Source organism: Nicotiana tabacum, chromosome 16 (assembly GCF_000715075.1).
Source record: "Nicotiana tabacum cultivar K326 chromosome 16, ASM71507v2, whole genome shotgun sequence".
In the NCBI taxonomy this organism is placed as follows: Eukaryota; Viridiplantae; Streptophyta; class Magnoliopsida; order Solanales; family Solanaceae; genus Nicotiana; species Nicotiana tabacum.
The window spans coordinates 131,975,865-131,991,839 of NC_134095.1; the positions used below are offsets into that span (position 1 = coordinate 131,975,865).

Here is a 15,975-nt window from a genome sequence, read left to right on the forward strand (position 1 = left end):
ATTTACATTATGAAATTGAATTGAATAGATTTGGGCCATTTGGAGTCGAGTACTCGTGGCAAGAGCGTGGTTCCGGGTTGAATTGAGCTAGTTCGAGGTAAGTGGCTTGCCTAACCTTGTGTGGGGGACCTTCCCCTTAGGATTTGGTATTATTGTTAATTGAAATGCCTTGCACGTGAGGTGACGAGTGTGTACTTGTGCTAATTGTTGAAAATCATCCGATTTTCTTTAAGTAATTACTAGTATGTTTCCTTTCCTATTCTTATTACTTGCACTATTAAGCATGTTGTTAGCTTAGGAAAGCATGTTTTAGAGATTTAATTACCTTATTTGCTCAAACTGCTTTACCTGAATTCTGTGCAGCATGCTAGGTTGGACTTACTTGTTTGCCTTAATATGAAATTTGACATTTCTGAATACTTTCTTGTTGCTGTTGTGTATTTACATTGGGACTATGGATGTGGGATTCCGGTAGCTCCCTCTTGTCTGTTTATATTTGGGACTACGGATGTGGGATTCCGGTAGATCCCCCTGCACATTTACATTGGAACTACGGGACTGCACCTGGTAGATTTCCCCTGTACTGAGTATTTACCTTTGGGACTATGGATCGGTATTCCGGGAGATCCCCTCGCATTATGAGTTGGACTACAGGACAGTATCCCGGGAGATCGACTGGATATTTATATTTGGGACTACAGGACGGTATCCTGGGAGATCCACGGTTGCTTTCTTTGTGCTGAGCCGTATTTTCCCTCTGTGTTTACTTTGCTTCTGTAGTAGGTGTTGTTGTCTTTTCATTCGTGTTGCATTTACTGTTGTACTTATTATACTGCTCTTTGCTATACTATCAAACTTTATATTTTTATTTAACCTCAGTAGGGCCCTGACCTTCCTCGTCACTACCCGACCGAGGTTAGACTTGACACTTACTGAGTACCGCTGTGGTGTACTCATGTCATTTTTGCGCATGTTTTTCATGTGCAGATCCAGGTACGTCGACTCAGTCCTACCACCCGTGAGGCGAGGCGACTGCTCTAGAGACTTCGAGTTACATCTACCCAGTCCGCAGACCGAGGAGTCCCTTTCTATTCTAGCTTTTAAACATTCCCTTCTGTATTTCTTTTCCTTGTTAGATATTCTGAAGTTAGACATGTTAGATATCCAAAGGCTTGTGGTTCTGTGAGTTTCCGAATTTTGGGATAGTGTATTAGATTCTGAGAAGTTGTGTTGTATATGCCGAGCGACATTTTAAATATTGTTTCCTTCGGATATTTTTGGCTTTTTTGATTATTTCTTCCGCAAGTTTCGTTTATGTTTTGCATTTGTTAGGCTTACCTAGTCGTAGAGACTAGGTGTCGTCACGACAGTTCACGGAGGGCGAACTAGGGTCGTGACACCCTTCTTCCGAAAAAATATTTTTTAAATATATTTTTCAGTTTTAGTTTTTTAATTTATCAGTTTACAGGGTTTATGTGTTTGGAAGTTTACGGGTTTAGAAATTATAAAGTTTACGGGTTCGAAATTCTGCGGTTTTGAATGTTTAGCGGTTCAAAAGTTTATAAAATTTGTGGGTTCGGAAGGTTGTTGGTTTGAAAGTTTATGGCTTGATGTTTATTATATCGAAATTATTTATAATTACTCTTGAGAAGTCATTATCCTTAATTTGCATACCAAACACCAGAAAATAAATAAGATTAATACATGTTTTTCAAAAAAAATATTTTCTTGAAAAATATTTTCCGTTATGCCAAACACACTCTAAGTAACAATTGTCCAAAAACAAAGAGTTACAACAGAAGGGAAAGTTTCATGTAAAGCAAATATTCCAAGCCATGCTAAAGCCATTCCTTTCTTTGCTTGTATTGCTTCTACTTAATTAGCTAGCAGCCAATTAGCTTTTGAATTACAACTACTTATAAAAACTCAACTGTTCTAACTCTATCATCATCTGTTTTAGATATTAACAACTGTTCAATATAGATTTTTCCTCAAGTTATAAATCATGCCGATTTATTCTTCTGATTCTGATGATCCCCGCCCTTCAACTTCAGCACCTCCCAAAAGATTATTTGCTTGTCAAAGACCCATTCATACAATTCTTGGAGGAGGAAAAGGTGACCCTTTTTCTTTTTTTTTTGGCTGTGTTTGGTAAAAAAGAGGTTTAATGTGGAATTCATTTTCTAATTTTTAGTTACGAGAAAATATTTTCTAAGGGAAACATTCTTTATGAAAGGAGAAAAAAACTTCCCTCAGCCATGGGCGGTTTTCTTATAACTAAAATTTTCAAAATATTTAAACATAATTATTAAATTTAATTCGTACTCAAAAAATAGTTCATCAAAACAATCTTTGATTTACTAATATTATGATTGATTTTTTTTATTTTTTTTGTTTTTTTTAATACATTCACTCACCAATCAATCACCGAAAAATATATTTCAGGAAGGAAAACGCTTTTCCTATAAAATGACTTTCATCACTTATGTCCAAACGCCCACTAAATTGACTTCTATTTCCCCTTTTAATATCTCGACAGTTGCGGATATTCTACTATGGAGGGACAAGACAATATCAGCTGCAATTCTAGTTGGATTCACAATAATTTGGTTCCTTTTTGAAGTTGTGGAGTACAACTTTGTTTCCCTTTTGTGTCACATTTCCATGATCTTGATGTTGATTCTATTCATTTGGTCTACTGGGGCTGGACTTGTCGATTGGTAATTACTAATTTTCAAGCAATGGCTTCACAACAAGTTCATTAATTACTCCTGTTAATTATGAGTTAATTTCTTTATATGCTGATAATAATATGTTCCTCTATTTTAAATTCTTCAGGGCTCCTCCTGATTTACGCGCAATTATGATATCAGATTCGACATACAGATGGTTATGCAGAAAATTCAACTCCATTTTATCGAAGTTCTATGACATTTCATCTGGAAAAGATTTTAGAACCTTTTTTCTGGTACATATAAGATATTCTATAGTATTGCAATTTTATTCTCTTTTTGCAGTTTTTTTTTAAATAACTTATTTGGTATTTTTGGGCTCAGGCAATCACTTTCCTCTGGGTGTTGTCAGTTATTGGAAATTATTTCAGCTCTCTGAATCTGTTTTATCTTGGTAAGGTTTTTGGAATTCTGTAGTCTGTACTTCCATTCAACGGCTTTTCTTCTATAAGAATTTTACCAATTGGATATCTAATTTTTTTATAATATTTTTGTATTTTTACATTTCCTACCTAAGGAACTGTGACTTTAATCTCTGTGTGTGTTGAATGGGTTATTAGGGTTTCTGTGCCTGGCATCAATACCAGCTATGTATGAAAAGTATCAAGACGAAGTGGATTATCTAGCAAGCAAAGGGAACCAAGATATGAAGAAATTGTACAAGAAATTTGATAACAAAGTTCTTAACAAGATTCCAAGGGGACCTGTGAAGGAAAGGAAAAGATTTTGAGTCAATTACTCTATGACAAAGTTTGTTAATGGCTACATAACAGGTGTCTGAAACACTTGTAACTATTTTTTATTTAATAAATAATAAATACTATAGAAGAAAATGTGCTGCTTACTGCATTACTTGTCTTAGCAGTACTATTCTCAGGTTTAAATGCGATTCTTTCTGAAAATCAGCCCTACTTTCGCAGTAAACAACTAAGCTGTTAAACTTTTAGGAGGTCCATGTAAAACGTATACTACATACGGAAAAAGGCCTAAACTACCCCTATCGTTTGCTAAATGGCTTACAAATACCCCATGTCCATCTATTAATCCGAAAAACCATAAGATGTTATTTCTATTAACAAAACTGCACCACGATTAATTAATGACAAAACATGAGAGGCTTTCATTAAATGATGTGGCAAATTTTCAGCGGGCCACGTGGCTATGTGGGGCTAAACCAAAAATTGGATTTTTTTTCCGAACCATTTACTTGATCCAACCCAAAGTATGTTAGAGTGAGAAGCAGTGGCGGAAGAGATGGAGTGAGAAGGGCAGACATCTTGTTGTAAGCAAATTCGCCGACGCAGTAGATGGAGAAATCGATGACGGCGATGCCAAGACCAGGGAAAGCGTGGCGGATTTGATTAGTCAACGTAGGATACTTCTTCCACTCGTTCCTCCTCCTAAAGAACTCTCATGTTGTTCCCAATAACTTCCCCATTTTTCCGATCTTCTTCTTGATTACATCCAAATTCTTTCTCCCCCCATTCCTCCCCTCTTTTGCGCTACTACCGCCATCAGAAGTTAACCTCCACCATCATATTAACCGCAATCACTATATTCACAATTGTAGCCACTGTCTCTGTGACTCCATCATCGTAGCTACTGCTGCCACCACCATAGTCGTTGCTCTTATCACCTCCTCTACCCCCTTACCTATCTCACGACCATAGTCGCTGCTCCCAAATACGAATCCCCTAAAGTTACAGATAACTAAAGAAAAAGTGAGGGAAGAAATCTTTATTTTACACTATAAAATTGAATTAAAATACCTTAGATAAATCGTTGTCATCTTCGAGAAATTAAGTTAAGGGTAGTTAATTGAGAAAGAAAACTTCCTGGTGGGTGGTGAGATATCCGAATTCAATTTTGATAGGATCAGGTAAACGGGTTAATGTAATTTTATGACCCAAACAAAACCTGGGGTCGAATTAGGTAAATGGGTCGAAATAAGATGCATTTTTTGATTCAGTTCCACATAACCACGTGGTCCATTGTGTTGGATTATATATCACAGCGGAAGCAATTTCAGTATTATATTCACGTATAAATTAAATAATTAGCACATATGGAGATTATACGAGTTGCCTATTGAAGCGTGAACAAAGTAAATCGATTAGTCTCCAGTTCCAGAGTAGCAAGATCACAACCTCCAGAAGCGTTCCACGGTCTTCTACAGTGTTATCCAAATAATATCTACAAAGGGAAAATTTTGGGTGGGCGAAATTCCAAGGAAAAATACAACTTAAAAATGACCATCCCTGTACCCATGTATATATAGTCACGTTTTTTAAGGTAAAACCATTTTTCAAAATCTATCGGTTTTCTTTTCCACCAAGGAAATGTTCCTTTATTTTCTATTATTTGGGGACAGTAGGAACCATAGAATTTAATTAACAAGGCTCCTTACTATGGAACTTATTTCGAACTTCGAAATTAATTTCTATCATAATAAATTATGAATTATTCCACTAAAAAATTGTAATTGCACTTCTTAGTTCAATTTTGAACTTCTTCCATAAAACCTTATTTAATTCTCCATGTTAAGATTCAGATACTAATCAATCAAACTAAATTACTAACAATTTAATTTATTGATTACTTCCTTCAGACTTCCGCTTAACTTATTTTATGTGTCGTATACAAAATTCACCAGTCGGGTTTACACACGAAAACTTATAAGCTTTCATAAAGGAGTATCATCAATCTCAAAACCGAGACATGAATTCTGTCAACTAATTATTATTTCACCAGAGTGTAATTGCAGCTTGAATCGAGGAAACCACACCCAGCTCTCTTAGGAAGTTCCCGAGCCAAATCGCCTCTTTGGCTGCCTTCGAGGCTGCCACATATTTTGCTTCCCAGAGTAAATACATTTCTTAAGGTAGACTTTCTAGAATCTTTATCTGATTAGAAATCCGAATCAGTGTACCCAATAGGTACGAGGTCATCCGAATGGTAGACTAGCATATAATCCCTAGTCCTTTTCAGATACTTGATTATATGCTTAACCGGAGTCCAATGCTCTCCGCCAGGATTAGACTGAAACATCCTAACAATGCCCACGACAAAGTAGATATCACGTCTAGTGCATAATAGCATACTTAAGACTTCTAATAGCATATGCATAAGGGATCGTTTTCATCTTTTCTATCTCTTCATCAGTTTTAGGAGACTGATCTTTTGATAGAGCAATTCCATGCCTGAAAGGAAGATATCCTTTCATGGAATCTTGCATGCTAAACCTAGAGAGTATTGTACAAATATAAAGAGCCCGGGATAAGCCTAATATCCTTTTCTTGTGATCTCGCATGAGCTTGATCCCAAGAATATGAGCCGCTTCTCCCAAATATTTCATATCGAAGTGCGTGGACAACCATTCCTTAACCAAATCCAACATGCCCACATTATTTCCTATGAGCAATATGTCATCTACATATAAGATTAAAACATCACTTTATCTCTATCCCACTTCTTGTATACATAAGACTCGTTAAGACATTGATCAAAATCAAAAGTTTTAATCACCTTGTCAAAACAAGTGTCCCATGCCCTGGATGCCTATTTCAGTCCATAAATGGACCTTTTAAGCTTACACAACATATATTCATTGTCACTTTCCACGAAACCGTCTGGTTACATCATATACATTCACTCATCAAGACTTCCATTAAGGAAATTTATCTTGACATCCATTTGCCAAATCTCATAATCATAATGAGTAGCAATGGATAAGAGAATCCTAATAGACTTACGCATGACTACCGGCTTAAAAGTTTCCTCATAATAGATCCCTTCTTTCTAAGTAAACCCTTTCTCTACTAGCCTTACTTTAAAAGTTTGCACTTTTCTGTCTACACCTCTCGTTTTCTTATATAACCACTTGCATCTGATAAATTTAACCCCATCAGGTGGTTCTACAAGATCCCATACTTGATTAGAGTACATAAAATCCATATCTGATTTCGTAGCAACACCCCACTTATCAGCATTTTTATCAAGTAGTGCTTTGTCGCAATCGACAGGTTCGGTAGTGGGCTCCTCAGGGATCCTATCATATGATTCTCCCAAGAGCGTATAACAAACTGACTGTCTTGTTTCTCTCCCACTATGACTACGCACTACATCAGTTGCAACTACACCATCATGATGTTGTGGTTGAACCACATCCTTATCAGGAACCTAAGTCTCCATGCTATCCACTGGATATCAACGACTTTATCTTGTTGTGCAGTTTGCTCAACATAATTCCCACAACTTTGTGGCAATATGACTTCGGGAACTTGTTCTTGCGGGACATCAAGTATATTGATATTTTCCCACTATTAAAATGCACTGGTATATCAAATGCGACTTCCAGGGTTTGCACCTGGTCGTTTTGTTTTTCAGATGACTGAGTTTCCATTCCTTTGCTTAATTCCTGTAAAAGAAGTTTACTTTTAGGAACATGGTTCATCAAATAGTCCTCTTTAAGAAACTTGGCATTTGTGCTAATAATTACCTTATTTTCTTTAGGACAATTGAATAAACCACCTTTTGTCCCTTTTGGATAACCCACAAAAACACACATACATCGATTATCGCCTCCAATTTATCTGTTTTTCCTTTTAGCACATATGCCAGACAACCCTAAACTCTTATATGCTGCAAACTAGGCTTGCACCCAGTCCATAATTATGTAGGGATCAATGGTATTGACTTTGAAGAAACTAAATTAAGAACGAAATTTGTTGTTTCTAAGGCATGTCTCCAAAAAGACGAAGGCAAACTAGAATAACTCATTATTGTTCTAACTATTTTCATAAGAGTCATGTTTCTTCTTTTAGCTACACCATTTTGTTGTGGTGTTCTAGGTGCAGATAGTTGAGATGTAATTCCACATTCTGATAAGTAACTAATAAATTCCGTAGAGAGGTACTCCCACCACGATCAGATCGTAATGTCTTGATATATTTATTATGTCGCTTTTCAGTCTTTGTCTTAAATTCTTTGAACTTTTCAAAATATTCAAACTTTCGACGCAACAAATAAATATATCCATACTTTGAGTAATCATATGTGAAAGTCACAAAATACGCAAAGCCACCTCTTGCTTGGACATTCATTGGACCACACAAATTAGAATGAATTAACTCTAATTTATCACTTGCTCAATTTCCTTTTGAGGGAAAATTTCGTTTTATCATTTTTTTCCTCCAAACAAGATTCACAAGTTGGTAGGTCCTTCACTTTTAATGAACTTAAAGGTTCATCCTTAACCAACCTTGAAATCATGTTCAGATTTATATGACCCAAACGCAAGTGCCATAAATAAGTTTCACTCAATTCAGAAGAGCATTTTATCTTATTTGGTAAATCAATATAATTTAGTTCTTTAGGCTGCAACAGTTTAGGAATAGAATCAACAATAAAAAGACCATCAATCAATGCAGCCAAAGAGAGATAACACTTATTATGACTAATAACACATTTATCAATATCATGAAAATTAATGTTATAACCACCTCTTATAGCGCTAGAAACTGAAATTAAATTCCTTCTAACGGAAGGTACATATAATGTGTCTTTTAAAGTTAATACTCTATTACTACCAAACGAAATACTAATATTTCCTAATGCTAAAGTTGGAGTTGCCAAACCATCTGCCTGATAAACATTGACTTCTCCTCTACTTGACCGCCGCATTACCTGAAACCCCTACAAAAAAGTGCAAACATAATTAGTGGCTCCTGAATCTACACACCATGACTTGGTAGAAACAACCACTAAAGAGGTTTTAAAGACAAGTAGACGTAAATCACCTGGTTTATTATTCATCTTAGCCAAATAAGCCGGACACTGTGTCTTATGATGCCCAGTCTTCTTGCAGTGATAACACTTGCCCTTAGGCTTTTTCACACCAGCAGTTGCACCTCAAACAGAGGGTTTTTGGCCCTTTTCTTCTTCTGCCCACCTCTCCGCATAGAAGAATAACCTATCTCAAAATTTAGTGCCACAGGAGGAGCTTGTTTCTTGATAATAGTCTCTGCCAACTGCAGCTCATTCAGCAATTTCACAAGTGACAAATCCATTTTGTTCATGTTTGTTATAATTCAGGCGAAACTACTGAAAACTATCAGGTAGTCTGTAGGATCATCTCAACTTGCATATATATATCAATATTAGCTCTAAAGACCTCCAGTTCATTCAGAAGACTCATCATCTTCAGAACATGGTCCCTAAAAGATGAACCTTTAACCATTTTGGTATTTAGAAGAGCTTTCATGGTAATCTGCTTAGCCGCACGATTCTGATCTCCAAACATCTCTTTGAGATTTTCAAGAATCTCACAAGCAAACTCTATAGACTGATGCTGATGTTGCAGAACATTCGACATAGATGCCTGATAAGTGGGAATTTTGACTACTTATTAGTGCCTTTTAACTTTTGTTTTGGTCTAAAAACGCTTAATTGTGTTCCCGAAACTTATGAGATGTGCTAAATTCCAGGAATATTGGAAGATGGACTACCAAGATGAAATCCAACTCAAAAAGGAGTAATCTGAACTCAAGGCCATAAAAGGCACAGAAGCCCAAAATTGCGGACCACAGAATATCATCTACGGCTGCAGAAGATGAAGGAAAAGCCATCAGAATTTTGTGCAAAATGCAATCCGCACATGAATTGTGCAGCCACAAACAAAAGCTAAGACCAAAAGTTCAGAGAATGTGCATTCCAGGTTTCCCAGAAGTGCGGACCGCGCAACAATTGTTCAGCCGCAGAAGAAGAGTTATGTGGTCGCAGAAGTAAAAGTGCGGACTGCAGAAGAGCAAGATGTGGCCGCAATTACAATTATGCAGACCGTAGAAAGAGTGCATTGCGTCCGCATATCAAAATTATGAGGCCGCAGATTTCCAATCCTGACAACTTCAAGACTTCTGCAGACCGCACATGAAATTGTGTGGCAGAACCTCCCGAAGGGCATTTTTGTCTGAAATTTCCTGTCCTGTATAAATAGACGAGTTTTACAATTTTAGGTCATCTTTTGACATCAGCATCTACAGTAGTCGTTTCTCTTTACTTCCTTTAGTAGTTTTTCATATTTGGGGATATTTTAACTTTGATTTTATCATTTTAATTTTGAAATATGAGTTTAATTACCATTTCTTCTTCCATTTCTTCAATTTCAAACATGAGTAGCTAGATTTTTACTAGGGTTATGACCTAACCCTAGTATGTAAACCTTATGGTGTTTAATTTAATGCTTATTTATGATTGGGTGTTTATTATTTAGCCTTGTTCATGCTTTAATTTGTTGAATTAATGGTTGCAAATATTAGTTCATGCCTATTTGACTTAGTCTCTACTTGAGAAAGAGATACTTAGTCTAGGAAAACTTGGCTAACAAGGAATTGGGTCAATTGAGAGATTGATAATCCCAATTAAAGGGTTCAACTTAGAGATAGTAATAATCCAACTTGAGATTTTATCAACCGTTTTGTGCAATACCCATTTGGTTTTGAGAAAGCCAAATTGGGCAAAATCACTCTCTGACTAAGAGGTATGAGTGGGTAATTGAGTGTTGATAGCTATAATACACCTCGACCAACAAAACAAGTATTAAGGTTTATATCCCATTAGGCAAACACCTAGGTGACGGTCATAGCCATAGGATTTTTACAAAACTTGAAAAACAACAAAAATAATTTCTTAGTTTCAATTCTTAATTTGCAATCTTAGTCTAAATTAGACATAGAACCAACCCCAATTTGTGGAATTATAAATTGAGATAGTTCAAACTCAAATCCTACAATATATACTCCTAACTCCCACTTATAGTTCCCTGTGAAATTCGACCCCGACTCCTTGTTGGGTATTACTATTGCAATCGACCATTTCATAACCTTGATTTGAGTGTGAACTTGGACGAGATCAATTTTTGGCACCATTGCCGTGGAGCTAAAAATTGATTTAGCTATGTATTGGGTTTTGTGTGTGGATTGTCTTCTTTTCCTTCCTTGTTACTGATTTTTGTGAATCAATTGTAGGTACCACAATGGCAAACAACAATGATCAACTCGGAAACATACCATTAGGGGATGTGGATGTTGATGATGACCATGTTGATGAGGTTTCTCATAAACCTCAAGCAAATAGAAGTGGTCGAGAGCCTTAAGACAACGTCCTAGTTCCACCCCCACCTCCACCAAGAGTGGCTCCTCACCGGGTGTTGCCGAATGAAGTGTATGCAAGTGCCATAGTCCTACCCCGTATTAGGGCGGGAAACTTTCAAATCACAAATGTAATGCTCACATTGCTAGAGCAACGAGGATTCTTCACCGGGGCTCCGAGTCAAAATGCATCAAACACTTGAAGGGGTTTGTGTACACTTGTTGGGGGAGTAAATAGACAAATGTCTCTGAGGATGCTTTAAGGTTAAGGCTATTTCCCTTTTCTCTATGGGGAAAATCCTTAGATTGGTTGGAGAGATTGCCAAACCATTCCATCCATACGTGGGATGAGTTGGCAGAGAAATTTATTTCCAAGTTCTTTTCTCCCGGGCATATGGCTACTCTTGGAGATGAGATTATAGCATTCAAACAAGAGCCCAATGAGCCGTTACATGAGATATGGGAGCGGTATAGCCCAACGGTCAAAGAGTTCCCCAATAACGACATGACGAGGCTATGATTAAACAAACTTTCTATCAGGGGATCAACACGACCAATCAGTGCGTGGTAAATTAACCTGCCGGTGGAAATTTCATGACAACGCCATATGCGAAAGCTTGTGAGATTTCAGATTAAATGGTAGACACATTATCGGCATGACAAAGTTGGGGTAACGTGTTGCAAGGTGATCCAAATATGATTCACTTTCATAAAGAGTTGCATGATCATAGGCAAGCCATTGCCGAATTGATCACCACGATGAATCAATTAGCAAAGGCTCAACTTCAACAAGTGCAAATTCCTGAGCAAGTCAATGCCATATAGGGAGTAAGCATGATGGTGAACAAAAAAAGGACCAAGGGTCCACAAGCGCAAAACCTAATGGAGAATTATGTGCAAGAAGATAGTGGTTTTGATCAAGATGAATCTTACAATGAACAAGAGGAGGAAGTGCAATATGTGAACAAGTTTCGAGGGAAAAGAAACAACTCTCAAGGCCCGAATCAACAACAATGGCAACCTCAAAGTAGTCAAGGTAATTGGAATTCTACCAACCAAGGTAATTCGAGTGGTGGCAACAATTAAGGAAATTGGCATAATAACAACAATCAAGGAAATTGGAGTGGAGGAAATAACCAAGGTAATTGGAGTGGCAAAATCAAGGATATTGGGGAGGCAACCATCAAGGGGGGTGGAACAATAATCAAGGCAATAGGGGGTCGGGCTTTTAAAGACCCCCGATGTATCAACAACTGAGCAACCCGCCTCCTTATCCATCCCATGGTCCAAGTTCTTCTAATAATGAAATGGGGCATATTGAGAACATGTTCAAGCAAATGAAGGAGAAGAATGTTGATTCTGATGCCCAACTTGCCTCCCACAATACATCTATCGATAACTTGGAAGTTCAAATGGGGCAAATCTCTCAAGCTCCAAATACTCGTTCTAAGGGGGCACTACCAAGTGACACGGTGGTGAACCCAAAGGGTAGGAACAACATAGGACATGCCATGGCCATTACTACAAGGAGTGGAAAAGGTGGGAATGCACCTACCTCTAGTCAAAGGAAACTTATAGATGATGAGCAAGTGGTACAAGGAGATGAGGCCCCGAACAATGTGGTGCAAGCAAATAATGAAATGCAGATTGATATTGATAACAATGTGGAAAAGACTCAAGAGAAAGTGAACCCGTCTAGGGATCATGTTATTGACATACCGGAAATGGTAATACAAAAGGCTAAGGTACCATTGCCTAAGACTCCTCCTCTATATACTCAAAGGCTTGCCAAGAAAAATGGCAAAAATCAATTCAAAAAGTTCATTGACATGATGAAGAGTATTTCAATCAATGTGCCATTAGTTGAAGTTTTGGAGAAAATGCCCGGTTATGCAAAGTTTATGAAGGATTTGGTGAAAAAGAAGTGGTCGATGAATTTTGAAACTATCAAAGTCACTCATCAAGTGAGTGCAATTGTGCATTCAATGGCTCCTAAATTGGAAGATCCTGGTGCTTTCACAATCCCTGGTACCATTGGAAGTGTCGAGTTTGCTAAAGCGCTTTGTGATCTTGGGCAAGTATCAATTTGATGCCCTATTCGGTTTTTAAGACATTGGGAATTGGGCAACCAAGACCTACATCTGTGAGATTACAAATGGCCAATTGTACCATGAAGAGACCCTTGGGAGTGATTGAGGATTTTTTGGTTTGTGTTGATAAATTCATTCTTCCGGAGGATTTTGTCATTCTTGATTGTGAGGTTGACTATGAGGTGCCGATTATTCTTAGTAGACCTTTCCTTGCTATGGGGAAGGATTTTGTTGATGTGAAAGCCGGAGAACTTACCTTCCAGGTTGGTGATGAAAAAGTGTTTTTCCATGTGTGTAAGTCCATGAGGCAACCCAATAGCAATAAGGTATGTTCTTTCATGGATTTGGTGACCCATGTGATTGTGGATGAAACAAGTGTTGTGATGAATTTTGATGATACATTGGAGGCTATCTTGCTCAACTTTGATGATGACGAGATAGATGGCTTCGTGGAATGCATAAACTCTTTGCAAGGAATGTGGTCGTATACTTATGAACCACGCAAATTGTCCTTGGATCTTGAAAATAGGACAACTCCTCCTATAAAGCCTTCAATTGAAGAGCCTCTTATCTTGGAGTTGAAGTCATTACCTCCACATCTTTAGTATGAATTTCTTGGCCCTTCTTATACTTTACCGATTATTCTTTCCTCTTGTTTGACTAACGTGTAGGTAGATTCTACATTGGGGGTGCTACAAAAGAGGAAGAAGGCTATTGGATGGATATTGGCAGATATTCGGGGGATAAGCTCTGCATTTTGCATGCACAAGATTAACTTGGAGAAAGGTGCCAAACCATCTATTGAACATCAAAGGAGACTCAATAAAGCTATGCAAGAGGTTGTCAAAAAGGATATCATCAAGTGGTTGGATGTCGGGGTTGTCTACCCCATTTCCGATAGTTCGTGGACTTCTCCGGTTCAATGTCTCCCAAAGAAAGGGGTCATGACGGTGGTCACCAATGACAAGAATAAGTTGATTCCTACAAGAATAGTGACTGGGTGGATAGTGTGTATGGACTATCATAAGCTCAACAAAGTCATAAGAAAGGACCATTTTCTACTTCCCTTCCTAGATCAAATGCTTGATAGATTGGCCGGTCGTGCTTTCTATTATTTCCCTGATGGGTATTCCGGCTACAACCAAATTCTTATTGCTCTGGAGGATCAAGAGGAAACTACAGTTACATGTCCTAATTGTACTTTTTCCTTCAAGCAGATGCCATTTGGGTTGTGCAATGCACCATCGACTTTTCAAAGGTGTATGATGTCGATCTTCACGGACATGGTAGAGGATTACCTTGAAGTTTTCATGGATGACTTCTTGGTGGTCGGGAATTCTTTTGATGATTGTCTCGCAAACTTGGATAAAGTGTTGGAAAGATGTGAGGAAACAAATTCGGTAATAAATTGGGGAAATTATCATTTCATGGTCAAGTAAGGCATTGTCTTTGGCCACAAGATCTCAAAGAATGGCATTGAAGTCGACAAGGAAAAGATTGAGGTGATTTCTAAACTTCCACCTCCAACTTCGGTGAAAGGCGTGCGGAGTTTCTTAGGCCACGCGAGGTTTTACTGATGTTTCATCAAGGATTTCTCTGAAGTGGTGAACCCGTTGTGCAAGCTTTTGGAGAAAGATACTAAGTTCCACTTCAATGATGATTGCTTGGTAGATTTCGAATTACTAAAGTTCAAGTTGACTACTACTCCCATTATTACCGTTACAAATTGGAGTATTCCTTTTGAGCTCATATGCGATGCAAGTGATGTAGCGGTTGGGGCTGTTTTGGGGCAACACATCAACATGATTTTTCATCCGGTCTACTATGCTAGTAAGACCATGAATAGTGCCCAAATCAAACATACCATTACGGAGAAAGAGATCCTTGTCATTGTATTTGCTATTAAGAAGTTCCGCCCTTACTTGATGGGTGCAAAAGTGATTGTCCACATGGATCATGCGGCACTTCGTTATCTTATGAGCAAGAAAGATTCCAAAGCCCAATTGATGAGATGGGTGCTTTTATTGCAAGAATTTGATATTGACATCCAAGATCGAAAAGGGAGTGAAAATCAAGTGGCGGACCACTTGTCTCGTTTGGAGGAGGAGGGGAGGCCGCATGATGGCCTTGAAATCAATGACTCCTTCCCCAATGAACAACTTTTGGCTATTTCAATGAAGGAGGTGCCATGGTTTGCGAATCTAGCAAATTTTCTTGTGAGTGGTATCATCCCGAATGAGTTCTCTTCAAACCAAAGGAAGAATCTCAAACAATATTGTCAAGACTATTATTGGGAGGAACCATACCTTTTTTGGATTTACACGGATGGGGTGATTAGAAGATTTGTACCGAAGGAGGAGCAATGTGAAATACTTGGGCTTGTCATTCTTCACCATATGGTGGTCACCATGGTGGAGCAAGAACGACTGCCAAAGTGCTAAGCTACGGTTTCTATTGGCCCACTCTTTAAAATGATGCAAGTGATCTAGTCAAGCTGTGTGATGAATGTCAAAGGGCCAGTGGAATCTCAAAGAAAAATAAATGCCCCTCACCCCCATTTTGGAGATTGATATTTTCGATGTATGAGGCATTGACTTCATGGGTCCTTTTGTGAGTACTTGTGGGAATACCTACATCTTGGTCGCGTTAATTATGTGTCCAAATGGGTTGAGGCTGTTGCTCTACCCAAAAACGAGGCAAGAAGTATGGTCGCATTCTTGAAGAAGAATATTTTCACAAGGTTTGGTACTCCGCGAGCTATCATAAGCGATGGAGGGGTCACATTTTTGCAACAAAGCGTTCGACACCTTACTCACCAAGTATGGTGTCACTCATAAAGTCATGACTCCTTGTCATCCACAAGCAAGCGGTCAAGTGAAAGTCTCCAACCGGGAGATAAAGACTATTTTGTCCAAAACAGTGAATGCTAACCGGACGGATTGGTCCAAGAAACTTGATGATGTTTTATGGGCTTACTGGACGACATATAAAACACCTATCGGAATG

The 15,975-nt window shown here is 38.1% G+C and overlaps 1 protein-coding gene across 1 annotated transcript; it reads left to right on the forward strand.

Annotated features, from left to right (window-relative positions):
• The first annotated feature begins 1,926 nt into the window (after positions 1-1,926).
• On the forward strand, positions 1,927-3,592 carry LOC107827022 (reticulon-like protein B9). Its single transcript, XM_016654078.2, has 5 exons — positions 1,927-2,117; positions 2,540-2,720; positions 2,839-2,968; positions 3,057-3,126; positions 3,293-3,592. Exons 1-5 carry the CDS (start codon positions 2,006-2,008, stop codon positions 3,460-3,462), a joined length of 663 nt encoding a protein of 220 aa, XP_016509564.2. The 5' UTR covers positions 1,927-2,005; the 3' UTR covers positions 3,463-3,592.
• Positions 3,593-15,975: the final 12,383 nt, after the last annotated feature.

Excerpts from the sequence above, each read along its gene's own strand:
- LOC107827022 (XM_016654078.2), top strand. The coding sequence starts at position 2,006 with ATGCCGATTTATTCTTCTGATTCTGATGATCCCCGCCCTTCAACTTCA. Across the intron at positions 2,969-3,056 it reads ATTTTAGAACCTTTTTTCTG|GCAATCACTTTCCTCTGGGT; the intron begins GTACATATAAGA and ends TTTTGGGCTCAG. Across the intron at positions 3,127-3,292 it reads TCTGAATCTGTTTTATCTTG|GGTTTCTGTGCCTGGCATCA; the intron begins GTAAGGTTTTTG and ends ATGGGTTATTAG.